The following is a 14198-nucleotide window of genomic DNA, read 5'->3' on the forward strand; positions in this document are numbered from 1 at the left end:
ACTGTAGAACTAGGGCGTGAGTTAAGAGATATTTGAGACGGTCAAAGGACTTTTGTTGATTTTCACCCCAACAAAAAATAGTTTTCTTTTTCAACAATAATGTCAATGGTAATGCAATGAGAGAAATGTTTTGCACAAATTTTCTATAAAAGCCTAAAAGTCCTAGAAAAAATCTCACATCATGTACAATCTTGGGAGTTCGCTAGTCTCTAATGGTTGCTATCTTTATAGGGTCAACATGAATGCCATCAGTGGAAACAATGTGCCCTAGATATTCAATCGCTTTGAAAGAAAGAGCTTTTCAGGATTTACATACAAATGTTTCTCTTAAACAAGTTTAAAACCAATTCTCAAATGGTTTTCGTGCTCTTTTTCGGAGCGACTAAAAATAAGAATGTTATCAAAAAAGACAATCACAAAATCTTGGTGGTTAAAAAATATTCTATGCATCATGTGAACAAATGCGATCGGTGCATTTGTAAGGCCAAAGGGCATTACTAGAAGTTCACAGTGACCAAATTGAGTCCAAAATATAGTTTTATAAATATCAATGGGCTCCATATGCACTTGATGATAACCTGATTTTAAATCTATCTTGCTAGAAACACAAGCACCTTTCAATTTGTCGAGCAAATTGTCTACTTTAGAAATAGGATAACGTTTTTTTACAGTCACTTTATTTAATGCACAGTAATCGACACACATGCAATAAGTCTTATTCTTCTTTTGAACTAACAAGATTGGTGCTCCAAATGGTGAACTACTAGGTCGTATCAATCCTTTATCTAGTATTCCTTAATTTGGCATTGAATTTCTTGCTATTACAAAGGGTGTTGTCTATAAAGGGTGCATGATGTGGTGGTTGACTTCTTGGCGCAAGAGCTGTATTTTATGGTCCTTGGGGCAAGAAGGAGGTAAGTGAGGGAGATAGTCATTAACAAAAAAATCATGAAAAGAATCAAGAAAGTGTTGTTGATGTGGAGTGAGTGTTTGATTTACTTTCTCTACCTCAGTCACATAAATCATGTATGCTTTGTGTTCTTTTCTAAGTTCTCTTTTTGCTTGTGTATGTGTAATCAAACGAAAAAATTCATGTAAAAAGTCACTAGAAAGAGATATCAATGTGCCATTATGTGTGAATTGGATACTATGATTGAGTAATCAATGTTAGGATTGTGTTGATGATGGAATGGCATACCTAAAATGATGTCCGTGGAATGTAAAGGTGGAATCAAGAAATCACGATGCTCTTTATATGACCCAATTTGAATTTCAAGGTGTGTTCAAGGGGTATTTAAAAAACCCCTTACACTTACATACTTTTATGAATAAAATGACCCCCTTTTTCTTCATAAACTTATGATTTTTTTTCAAAATTGGTTTAAAAATCCCCTGCTGTAAATGTAATTCTGTAACTTGTTTGAATTAATATACCCCTCGATGAACTTACGTGCTACACTTACATATTTTTAGGTGAACCCCCTGAGATTTTACTTTATATGTAAAGGGAGATATGTGCAATTGTAATGTGCTTTTGATAAGACATTGTGAGCGCTATTGTGACTAGGCTTGGGGTTTGAATTTACAAAATTGGGCTTTGAAGTTGCCCCATTAAATACATTTTTAGGAAGAAATGTGGGTGCACTTAAGTGTTAAAAATTTTTAGTGCGATTTGAAATGAAAGAATTAGGTTCAAAATATCATCTAAATGGACGATTATTACCCACAAAATACTAGGCCCTTGCATAGGCCTAACAAACTTTCCGATGAAGCGAAGTTTCTTCTCCACATCATGAGCAAGAGAAATAGCCTCATAGTAGAGAGAATAAGGTTGAAACATATTCACCTCTACTTGCAAGCCTTCTTCAAGACCATCCTCATACTTTTGTTGCAAAGTATCATCATGCACATCTTCTAGCATGCGAAGATGTAATGTTTACCAAAAATGCCCAGTGTATTGTGACATATTGTCACGATCATTCCAAGAGAATTTTCTCCAAGCACAATGTACCTGAAAAAATGAAACTAAGGTGGAAGGAAAGACTCTTTGACTTTGTCTTAGAACTCAAGCCAAGTGATTGGCTTGTTAGTAGCATTGTGGAGTACATTCCACCATAGAGATGCTTTATCAACCATGTGATTAGTGGCACATTTAATTTTGTCTCTTTCAAAAAATTTCATCAGCAAAGTAATCATCAAATTGACTTAACCATGAAAGAATAATGCGGCCATCCTTTCTACCACCAAATTTTGTAAAAGTGAAAGAGCGATGACTTATCTTTGATTCCTTGTGTGTGCTTTGGGCTTCAAAAGCTTCTTTGAGAATCTTGGTGAGATTATCATCTTCTAGAGAATCATTGGCCCGTGCATGCATTGTTGCTCATCTCAGAGTTGAGCTTGGATCAAAGAAATTCTTTAATGGAGTGTGGGCTCACGAAAGTGGAGAATTGGTGAAGCCATGAGAATTGTCCATATGCAAATCATCATTTGAAGAAGAGTTCATTTTGAATTTGGAAAATTGGTTACGTCATTTGCAAAATTGAAATCACGATCGAGTTAAGAAAAGAGATGCCAAGCATTAAGTGTGGGAAGAGGATCACCTTGCTTGAATAGATCAAGGACGTAAGGTGATACTTCCACGACCAATCTGCTTCAATTTGTTGCTTTTACACTATAAAATAAAGATTTGAAGGCATTGTTGATGAAGCAAGAGGGTTGATTTGAGAGGGAAATTGTTGATGGAGAGGCCGGCATTCACAAGCACATTGCTTATTACGAAGCTTACAAATCACTTTGCACATGAATTAACAATAGGGGACGATAGTAGCCCAAAACAATGGGGTCGATGAGGTGAAGAGGGGAGAACTTATAGAGGTAAATTTGGAAGTGTGATGTGGATTTTAGAAGCAAAATAGTATAATTTGGGGAGAAATTTTGGGGGGGAGGTGGGTTTACGAAAAAGTGGGAGGGTGAATGAGGAGAGGGGAGAAGGAAAATGACAAACCCCATAAGCCAAAACATGGGGAGTGGGAAGAAGGGTATATATAGTCTATTGGTTTCATTTGCATGTATCTAAGCACCGCATTGTGTGTCTCTAGGGCTCTTCTTTACGAAATAGGTGGCACACTTACTGAGGATTGGTTTTTTGGCCCGGTGGGGTGACACAAATACCAAGGACTGGTCACCCCTGTAGCACTTAGAAAACCATTAAGGTCAATGACATAATATCTTCATGGGTGTGTTACATCATGAACGACTCATTTTGTATACAAAGGGTGTATCATGGTTGGAGAATATCCTACTTGAGTTAACATTTAACCTTCCTAGTAGGTTTAGAGAAGTGCAAGCATGTCGCCCATTACTACATAGAGGACATACCTCCATGATTCATTTTACCAACTGTGGAAAGGATAAAGCATGATCGAAGGATTAGTTCATAATTCAATGCCAACAACAAGTGGATTGTAAGTATTGCTTCTTAGCTCCTTGGAGGTGTTTGGAACATCATCACACCCACTTGTCAAATTGAAAAGAAAGTTAGAAATTGAACTTACACTTGCCAAGTCATCTAATGCCATTGGGAATAGGGGAAACAACATTTCTTTTGGGTGATCACCTTGGGAAATGCTTGGTTGAGTTGTATGCAACTACAAAATTGCTTAAGCCACGTACAACCTACAAGTGCCACAAGCTTGGTACGATAAAAAATGGATTCACTAAAAGTGAGTAGTGCTAAAAAAAAGGGTAGTCTCAACTTGTTTAAAAATGTGAAATGATTGGTTTAGGGTATCTTCAAAAGCAATAGATCCAATTGACAAAAATGTAATAGTAGTGTAAAATAATAAAAAAGTAATACAGCTTTAATTTTTTGTTTTCATAAAACATGAATCAAGTGAATGTGGATGCTTCCTAAAACTAAGTTTCCCAAGTTAACCTTGTATGTCATTATCAACATTCATGTGCAAGGGCATCTGCTTGGTTAGAGCTAAAGGTGCACTTGGAGAAGTTTCAAATGTGATGAGTGCTTGCTACCTCAATTGAACCTTTATTGGGACGCTGATAATGATACTATATGCTTTAATGTGCTTTTAAGAAACTAAGATGTTTTAAAGACTTAGCCTTCTCTCCTTTATCATACACACACAATGACGTGCTTTGATACATAGATACATAGAAGATGATAAAAAAATGGGAACCATACCCTGAAAGTGAGTATTTGAACAAATAACATGGCTTCATGTACAAAGTTATAAAAATCTATTTGATAACCATGTGGAGTGCTAAAAGATTTACAGCTTGAATAGCTAAAAGAGAAAGGAACAAAATATTGTAATATTTTGAGGGGAACTTTTGAGAGGACTAGTTTAGCAAAAGATTTTTAATTTTTTTTTCATGTAATGAGCTTTTCTTTATTTTTTATTAGGTAGAGGCAAAAGACATGGAAAGACTTGTCACTAGCCAGTGCAATCATTCAATTTTATGGAACAAAAATCCAAGAAGAATGATCCTCCATAGCGCAGTCATTCAATTTTATAGAACGAAAATCCAACAAGAATGATCCTCCATTGTCTTTCCTAGTAAGTAGCCTCGTTCAAGGCTCTACCAAAATCTCTCAAATGTCTCTACCATAGTGAAAAAACATCTAAAAGAGAGGTCTTCCATTGGCTTCTCCAAAGGCCTATTCAAAGGTGTAACAACATCTCCATAAATAACAGTGAACCACCTCCGCAAGTCCTTCTTTTCAAAGGTGTAGCAAAACATGTCAAATGTGCCCGCAACCTTCTTTCATACAGAAGCCGACCAATAGCAAGGTTTGGGATTACGTACATATACATACATACTACGCGCACCTTGGTGGAATTCCATAGAGTAGCGATACAAGACAATCATTGGGGAGATCACGCAATTTACCAAAAGAAGAATTAAAATTTGGCTTGATTCCTCGCAGGGGAGCTGCCGGCATACACACACAAGCATATCTATTAAAACTCTCCACAAAAGAGATTTAAGGGCCTGCAAGGATTAATAGTTATAATGGAAGCATGATTCGATCATGAATTGGGGGGGGGGCGGTCTGGTTAAGGGGAAGCATCAAAACGGGGCTCAAATGAGAAGCCCAACAAATGGAAATCTCGATTCTTAGGGAAGAGGGGGTCACTGGGGAGCCACGTCCAGGAATCATTGGCCAGGTCATAGACGAGGACTTGTGGGCTTAAATGGGTTGTGATGAAAATAGAGTTGCCCACACCAACGCAAACAAAAGGAGAGTAAGAAGCTAGAGGTGCAAGGAAGACGGCGCTTACTGAGCTTGGCATTTTGATCAATTCCACCCAGCTATAATTGTAACAGGCCTTCATGCCGTCCTCTGAGCACGGCCCGGATGCCGCAGCTCCTGCTGCTGGTTGTAGCTCCCAAATGCAAATTGACGTGCTTTTCTTCGATTGATTTTGAGGGTACGTCTCTTGGGTGGCCGCGCCACCTGAGGATCTTCCCACCATGAGGAGCCGGTTTCTGGCCGTTAAGAGAGACGGAACGCAGAGGGAGGACGGCATGGATACATGAACCTCACTCCAAAGGCCAGCCTTCGCATCAAACATTACCACACCATACGGCATCTCCGTGAGGCAGTAGAAGGAATTATCAAACCACACCCCCGGATCGGATCCGAACTTGGCTTCCGGTAGAGGATCTCCGACAATCTCCCATGAATGGGTGGAGGAGTCGAAAATTTCCGTCATCAGATTGAAAGTGTAGGGGTTGGGGGTGGGCAAACCATCCTCTCCGGCAACCACAATTTTGTAAGTGTTGGAGAGCCTGTCTTCTATCATGGTCACTTTGTGGATAAGACGGACCTTAATCATGGGGGGCAGATGTTTAAGACAACGAGTGATGGGATTACACACGGATAATACCTTGCATTCCGTGACTTGATTGCCTAAGCAGAAGAGGCTGCCCGTTGAGGCCACCACCGAAGCTCCGGGCGAGGTTGGCTTAAGCAGGGTTAGCCACTTGTTTAAGGATGGATCAAAAGTGCATGCAAACTGGCCGACTGTGCAGAGGAGAAAACATGGCCTGTGGAGGGAGCTTTTAGAGTGCGAGCTTGCAAAGTTGCCGGACAAGAGCACGGAATTCCACCTCCGGCAAACTGAACGGAAGCGCAAAACGCTTGTTAGGGGCAGCCATGCCAACACCTTCTCAATTATGTCTTCTGGCAGAGCACTCCATATCCTCACATCCATGCTCACTTGCACACCCTCTCCTCCTTCCTGCACAAACTCAATGAACGATTTAGCGGACACCATAGCTGCTGCTGCGGAGTGCTCCTGTATTATCATAACATCGCCGTGATTGGATTGAGTGGCTTTCGCTTCATGGGATCTCACCGCCCTCCAGCTTGGCGGACAGAACGGCAGCTTCTCCCACACGAAAAGTTGGCCTTCCGCTGATATCCACTTCAGTGCCTCCGGCCAACTCTTCTTCGAGTTTCCGCCGGCTTTCTCTGCAAGAAAACATCTCGTCATCAGCCTCATCCAGCCCAATTTGTCACTAAAGTCAACACACAATTTTACAACGCAATTAGCACTATTAAATCCTTAACTCAATATATATAGAGGATTTATCCTTAATCATATAGTAACCGGTCAAGCGTGTTGGTTACCTTGAGTGAAGTTGTGGGCGACCTGCAGCATGGTGATGCCTTGCACGCTCTAATGGGCTTCCCCGGCAAGCAAGTGAGACGAACTTGTAGCCCGTGGCCAAGCCGGAGATGAAGGTCAATGGCAGCAAAGCTACAGGTAATGGAGGAGGTGTGCAACCAAAGCAATATTATGGAAGAGGACAAGGACAAGGATGCAGAGGAAGAGGACTAGCTAGATACGAGAAAGGGTTCAAAAATCTTAATTGTAATGAAAGTAAAAGAGGGAGAGAGAGAGAGGGGGTACTTTCAAAAGACGTGCAAGCGCTCTCTCTCAACAGTTGCATTAGATCATTGCTTTTAGCTTTAGAGGTGGCCGCAAAGGAGAGCTTACGATATATTGAGGTGGGGGGGGCACACACATAATATACAAAAAGGATCACTACTACTATCAAAATTTTTAATAGATTCGTGTAAAAGAGGGGGGCAAGAAAGCGCTGAATTTTTGTTTTTATTTATTTATTTTTAAAAAAGGAGAAAAAGTGATGCATCATGCAACCCTATAGGGCCTAGGCTAAGATAAGGGGGAAGGCGCAAGGACGGGCCTGTATGGACCGGGACCAAATCCGGGCCCGCACGGGATGAGCATTGTCTTTGAGCAAGGCACCCGTGACCCCACCCCAACACTTCCAAAGTTCCAACTTCCAAGGCTCTAGCAGTGTTTGGGTCCCACCCACCCACATCGCATCCTCTGATTCCTCTCTTCACCACCCTTTTCCCACCCCATTAAAGCGGATTTGACCGGCGGTTTTCTGAACCTTGAATTGATTCATTTCTGAATGGCGTGAAACTGAGGGTGAAACTGCGTGAATAAAACTCAAGTACCGAAAGCGAAGTACCCGCGTCACAGTTGGAAAACCGCTGGTTTTCTGAGTTCCTGACTTCCCGTCGTAAAGCATCATACGAAACATCACATCCCCAGTACGTATACAAAGATGCCTTTTTATATTGAACCGTGGCCCTTACTTAAAATGTTGATACTATATATGTGTATGACCCGAGGCCCCTGTTGCTTAGAGTAACATATATATTATTTCGTTTTTCCCTCTAAATATAATATATATCTAGAGTGCACTCCATTATTACTCTGCTTGTGCGGACCCCGCCGGCGTTTTTCCCAAGGTCACCTGGCGGAGGGGCCCGTTCTCACCATCCTTTATCGGGTAAGAGATGGGTCCCGCCTGTACGTGCGCACTCCCACCGCTGCTTTCGCTGTCCCTCCTTACGTGGCCCCTCCACGTGGGAACCCGACCGAATCACCCCCTCCCACGTTTAAACAATCCACGCGCTACGGGCCCCGCCGCCCTTGGCCCCCGGCGGGGCGCGGCGTCGGTCGTCGACCGGCTGAGCTAGCGGGGCCCGTGGGCCCTGAATGATTGCTTCACGGTTAACCGGCTGCAGCCAGCAGCCCTGCAGCAGCAGCGCTGTTCTAGCCTCTAGGTGGTTTCAGCAAGTCCGGATACCGGCTTCTCCCAGTCTACAATTCAACTCCCAATCTAATAATTAAGTGTCCCGAATCCCGAGCCGGACCGGCGATGAACGTACTGGCCATCGGGCTACGGCTTTTTCCAATCGGTTCACCGTTCGTGGGTCATGAGACACCCTCATGACTGGCTGCAGCCCGCTTTGCCAGTCAACGAATCATAAGTCTGCAGTCCGGACGGGCATGCGCAATCACGGTCTTTTACAGACGTAGCATCATTAGGCTAATAATAATGATATGGAAATCAGTCCGATTATTTAAATACCATTTCAACGTCACATTTGGTATGAGTAGCTACTAGTAAATTAGTAATAGTACGCACTGGCTATTTTAAAAACCATTTCCCCCCTTTCCCTGCTTGGAGCTTCAATATATTGAAGACCCCCCTTGGAATCTTGGCACTACAAAAGAGGTGAGAGGATGCGCAGAACCATTGGCCAGCAAAATCACCTCCATTTTCTTAAGAGTCATTTTTCCTTTATTGTTCAGCTCTTGCCCTCCACTTTTATTAATCTTTTTTCTCAAAAGGGGGCCGGCCTGCCTAACCCATTTTCACATAAGACTAAAGATTCCTCTTGTGTTCTCAACTTATCAAGAGCTTGGACCTTTGGCTTGGGGTTTACAAATTTCAGGTAGAAGCCAAGGGCTGATTTCCACGCTCTTAGAAACTGGCAACAAGTTGTTGTGAGTTCAACCTTTCAAAATCCTATCTAGAGCCACAAAGGAGCTTGGAGAACTTTGTCTTCTTACATTTAAATATCCCCATACTAGCAACCACTTGGAAAATAGAGTCACATAGAAAATAGCCCTAAGAGAACTCTAACCCACCCAACTGAAAAGTGTAAAGAATGTTGCTTTGAGAAAAAAAAAAGACCTACTAGGGAGCATCTTGTAAGCAATCTACATAGGCATTCCACCTTATGTGATGTAAATTCATTAAAGCATCCCAATTTTTGGGGAGATCTTCCCCCAACTTAAATTTGTAAGCCCCCTCAATAGTGAAAGTGAGAGTTCCTCCCCTAGAAGACCCATGGTGTTTTATCATGCTTTCTATCATAACTAGTGAGAAGTTGGAACCCATGGCATTGTCCAATCTCACCACTCTATGCATTGCACAATCAACCTACCCACCACCTCTATGTTGCCTCTACACATGTTGACATAGATCGAATCATTTAATTTATGCTACCCACAGGCTTGTGAAGAATCGAATGTGTGTTCTACAATGTCACTCTATCTAAATGAGTGGGCCTTCATGTAGCCATGTTGTTAATACAATGCAATTCCCTTCTTGGATATATGTTGTATGTTAGAGTACCTCTGATTGTCTTACCTCCTCATTTTTCTAATATAATGTAATTCCCTTCTTGGATATATGTTGTCTATTAGAGTACCTCTGATCGTCTTACCTCCTCATTTTTGGAAATGCATTGTGGAGTATACAACCAATCTCACCCCTCTTATCTCCTCCTTCCACACACACACACTCACACACTCACACATAGAGCCTTGTAACTTCATACAAGAGTCATTAATAGTAGGGAGTATTTCTCTTTTATAAGGACACAGATTTCATGCATACATGAGAGGTTTAATAATAAAAGAGAGAGAAATTTGTACATAAGGGTTACTTTCAGTAGTCTCAAACTCCCTCAAATTTATAGATGGGGTGCTTGGGATTACAAAACCCATAGAATTGGGGTACTTCTATTAGTCCCAAACTCCCTCAAATTTATGGAAGGGGTGGTCAAGATTACAGAACCCATAGTAAAAGGGGTGCTCAAGATTACAAAACCCATGAAATAGAGGTCACTTAAATATTCCTTGAATAGAGGTGCTATATGGGGTTTGTATATAATGAACTGTACAACGTGCGCATGTACACACACAATTACTTTCCATAATAGTATCTTTCTTCTTGTTAATGTCAAAATCATTACTTACTTTAATGTAAGTAATGATTTTGTGATTAGTAAGGTTTAACCCTTACGAGAATTTGGAAGGCCAACCTTTATGTTTGTGACAACCTCAATACAACTTAGGTTTTGACCGTGCTCTAACCTTAGAAAAAAATTATATTTAAATAACCTTTGTATCTCTTTAATTAAGGGACAACATTAATATAATTTGTAATGTCTCATTCTTAGCCCACTTACCTTGGAAAGTCCCATCCCCTATCTATCCACTCTCAGTATGTAGTTTCCTCCCCCTTGAGCCATGTGCATGCATATTTACTGCGTGTAGAAAACATCATGGCTACTACACTTTGCTCCGTAGCATATGGCCATACCCACATGCAACACCTGCCTTATCTAACCACTCTCACTATGTATATTCCTCCCCTCTAAGCCCTGCGTATGCATATTTACTATGTGTAAAGACAGCATGGGCTACTACACTTTGCTCCCTACCCACATGGCCCTACCAACCTGCAACACATGGCCTTACTTGGAGCTTGCATGCATGATTTCTTCATTGCATTAGATTTTATATGCATGCCACCCCCTTCTTGTGTCCTCCTCCTCCATACACTATTTAGACAAGCGTAAAACTAGAGTGAACCCAATGTGTTGTACTGTCATCACCTTCCCATCTTCTTTCCCCTAGGGGGTAAACTGGCATTGAACCCAATGTGTTGCATTGCCACCTTCCCATCTTCTTTCCCCCAAGGGATAAACCACTCTGCAATAGTTTAGTGAAATTCCATACTGATATTTAATAAACTTTGCAATATTCTTGTGTTCATCATAGGGTCTTTATTTTTCTACAAATCCTGGTGGTGTAAGCATTGGAGTGGTGGGCCACAATTACCTAATGCTAAGTTAATACTCATGCTGTGTGGATGGCATAATTTTTTCCCTATCCTCCACGGCCCCATCCACATGTTGTGCTCTATTCTTTTATGCACTTGACTTTGGTGATGTGTGTCCATATTTACTCTTATTATAGGGAAAAGTAACGTTGGGAGTTTCTCCACTTGTTGCCTCATAGTAATGGTCGATATTCCTCACACACAAGACTGAACTCATAGATGGTTAAATCATTAATAAAAACATTAATCTCTACTTATCGCTTAACCACCTTCATTGTCTACACTCATCCTCCATATGTGTGAATAGCTGATGGGGTCGGAGGCTTGCACTATTGATTCAAAATTTTATCAGCACAAAACCTTCAATGCTCTCCACAATGAAGAACACATTATTAAGGAAATTCCAAGACATGGAAGATGTTGTCAATGGTTTCATTTATGTAAATTTCCCCAACACTTAGTTAACCAATCATAAGGGAGAAGCCTCTCATGAAAGCTTAATCTCCTCGCTTTCATTTTTACAAACATAAGATCGCCACCTCTAGTTCCTCTATAAATGTCCTTTAAATGTGTGTCATTCTCTTAACATTTTTAGTTCATGGCTCATTCATGGTCACTAACTAAGCCTTCTTTAAGGGAAAAACTTTGAAGAAAACCATGATTATGTTGTTCTTCAAGTTGATTAAAGATCAGGAGGTAGTAAAAGATTACAATATCTTAAACTACTATAGAGGACTTCTCAAGCTATGGAGAAGTAAGGGAATATGTTAACTAACGAAGTGACTACTATAGAATAAAAAAACTAGTAGGTTATTGACACAGATGTTTTCTTGACAAGGCTACATGTGTGGTAACTATCTTGGAGTCAATTGTCTTACTTGGGTTTAGCATGAAGCACTATAAGGATGTTTCCACCCTACTCCTTGAAAATGGAAGAAGCACACTTCTCAAGTCCCCCACAAAGTCTAATATCTTTAAACATTTTGAATTTTAGATTGGTTGCAACTTGCTAGATAAGCTAGATATTATAGCTCTCTCCTAAGACTATTCTGCTATGCCTACAATATATACAATCCTCCTCCTTGGACTTTTGGGATACCCTTATACTTGCATATGTTTTAATCCAATTATCAACAAGTTAATTTTCTATTTTTGTATGTGTTTTCCATAAATTATCTTTTTAAGCAAGTTTTTTGCACCTCAATTGGTGACACATGGTTACTTTTGGTTTATCTCTAATTAAAAACAAACAATTATGGATCGTGGATCTAACTAAAGTTCTAAAGAGGGTCTAAATCACATCCCTTCTTCTGGGGCTTCAATGAAACAAACACTTCAATTCAAAAAGTTTTGAGAGAAGTCCTCTTTGAATCTCTCTTATGTCTAACTCTTCAAAAATGTAATTAGATTTAGAATCTTTTTTTATAAAGGGAATTAAAAAACTAAAAAATCCCAAGAAACTCTATAGATTGATGGAATATGTGGAGCATATTACACACCTCCATAAATGTTTCCTTGTTGACATATTAGATAAGACACGTAACAATGTTACCTTCATCTATATAATTGGAAAAATATCCAAAACCCAAAATTCTTTATAATTCCTAGTACTCTATCTAGTTGCTTAGATGATCTTTTGAGAGAACAAATCTTAACTCACAAACTTTACTTTGGTTAGACCCTAGATTCCACTTCCTCACAAGCATCTACAAGGCCTATAAAGGGGAATTTAGATGGATTAAAAAGTGTTCATCTTGACTTTGATTTCCATTCTAACCACTCATTTCCTTTCTAGTTGCTTAACCACCTTACATATGAATAAAGTCAAAACTTTTTGGATAGTGTACTCATGGTATAACATAGCAATCAGCTTGCTTGCCAAGATTCACTATGTTTTGCAGTTGATATTAAGGAATTATATGAATGCATCTCCCATAAAGGTCAATTTTTTCTTAAACCTATACTTGATATCATTTGTACAAGATATTTCACAAGAGGTAATAAAAACATTAACTTCTCGAATTTCTCCACCTTTTGTCAACCTAGCTCTGAGGGGGACACTCAACCTAGCTCCTAGGGACACTCAAAAGATTTATTTAGTGTTAACTTAGACTAGGAAATTATCCTTAGTAATTGGTTAAGTGATCACTCAAATATCATTTTAGAAGGTTCCTTATATAAGGTTATCCTTGGATTATCCTCATAGTAATTGGCTTAGTGATCATGCAAATATCCTTTTAGAAGGTTTATTATATAAACAAACCAATGATATGTCCTTGTGGGATTCTCTTGCTCTTGATTATGATGCAATCTATACCTACACTACTTTGAGGAGAGTTTTATTTACAATGTTTCTAAATTGAACCTCACATTTGAAAAATTTTCATGGATACTATAGATATTTTGAAGACCTTTGGATCAACATCTTTGATACTTTGTAGTATCTTGGTAAAGAATAAGATTCCTCCAAAATGAACACTCTCTAAGGATCTACCTTGCAAAATTCTTGACTATTGATGCTTTTGTGAGAGTTTGCAAAAGTTATGGAGGGTGGATGTGGACTTCCTTAGACTTCCTCAATACCATTATCTATATGCTACACAATTAATCTTACTCCCTTCAAAAGTATGACAAGACCTTCAACAATGTAACAAAATTATGGAAGGCCTTCTATTGTGCTCTTACTCTGCTCGAAAGTATAACAAAACCTTGAAAATCCACCTTCTTAGCATGTAAATACTGAGAAGGTGGTAAATACTCAGGGGGTTAACCTAAAAATATGTAAGTATAGCACGTGAGTTCAAATGAAGGGGTTTTCTAATATATAATTTTAAGGTAAATTTATAAAAATACATTTATAGAAGAGGTTATTTAAATTAATTTTGAACTAAGACTTTAAGGAAAAATGGGTCATTGTATTCATGAAAAATTCAAAGGTAAGGGGTTTTTAAAATACCCCTTGAACAAACGTGATATATAGAGTTTCTTCCTAGTGCACCCACTGAGGTTAAATACATACAAAAAGGTAGCAACCAACCAAGGGATTAGATCAATAAAGTAATCATTTCATAAACTATGCCCATTTTCTATACTTTTATGAGTACACAATGGGTGGTCCTTGCAATCAAGGAACTGATACATACGCTAAAACAAAAGTGGCAACCTATCTTGTGTCCATTTTACAGATGTCTCCTTGTAAACTTGTCCAA

The 14198-nt window shown here is 39.7% G+C and overlaps 1 protein-coding gene across 2 annotated transcripts; it reads right to left on the reverse strand.

The window, feature by feature from the left end:
* Positions 1–4495: 4495 nt before the first annotated feature.
* LOC147629609 (F-box/kelch-repeat protein At5g15710-like) lies at positions 4496–7001 on the reverse strand. Of its 2 annotated transcripts, none has more exons than XM_086811098.1 (2): positions 6659–7001; positions 4496–6499 (listed from the first exon to the last, which is right to left on the reverse strand). In XM_086811098.1, the coding sequence occupies exons 1-2, from the start codon at positions 6687–6689 to the stop codon at positions 5079–5081; spliced, it is 1452 nt and encodes a 483-aa protein (XP_086667224.1). In that variant the 5' UTR covers positions 6690–7001; the 3' UTR covers positions 4496–5078. The 2 variants fall into 2 exon arrangements, with proteins under 2 accessions (XP_086667224.1, XP_086667225.1); XM_086811099.1 differs by having other exon boundaries at positions 4496–6546.
* Positions 7002–14198: the final 7197 nt, after the last annotated feature.

This window comes from Cibotium barometz, chromosome 17 (genome assembly GCF_041138505.1).
Source record: "Cibotium barometz isolate CiBa-2024 chromosome 17, ASM4113850v1, whole genome shotgun sequence".
In the NCBI taxonomy this organism is placed as follows: domain Eukaryota; kingdom Viridiplantae; phylum Streptophyta; class Polypodiopsida; order Cyatheales; family Cibotiaceae; genus Cibotium; species Cibotium barometz.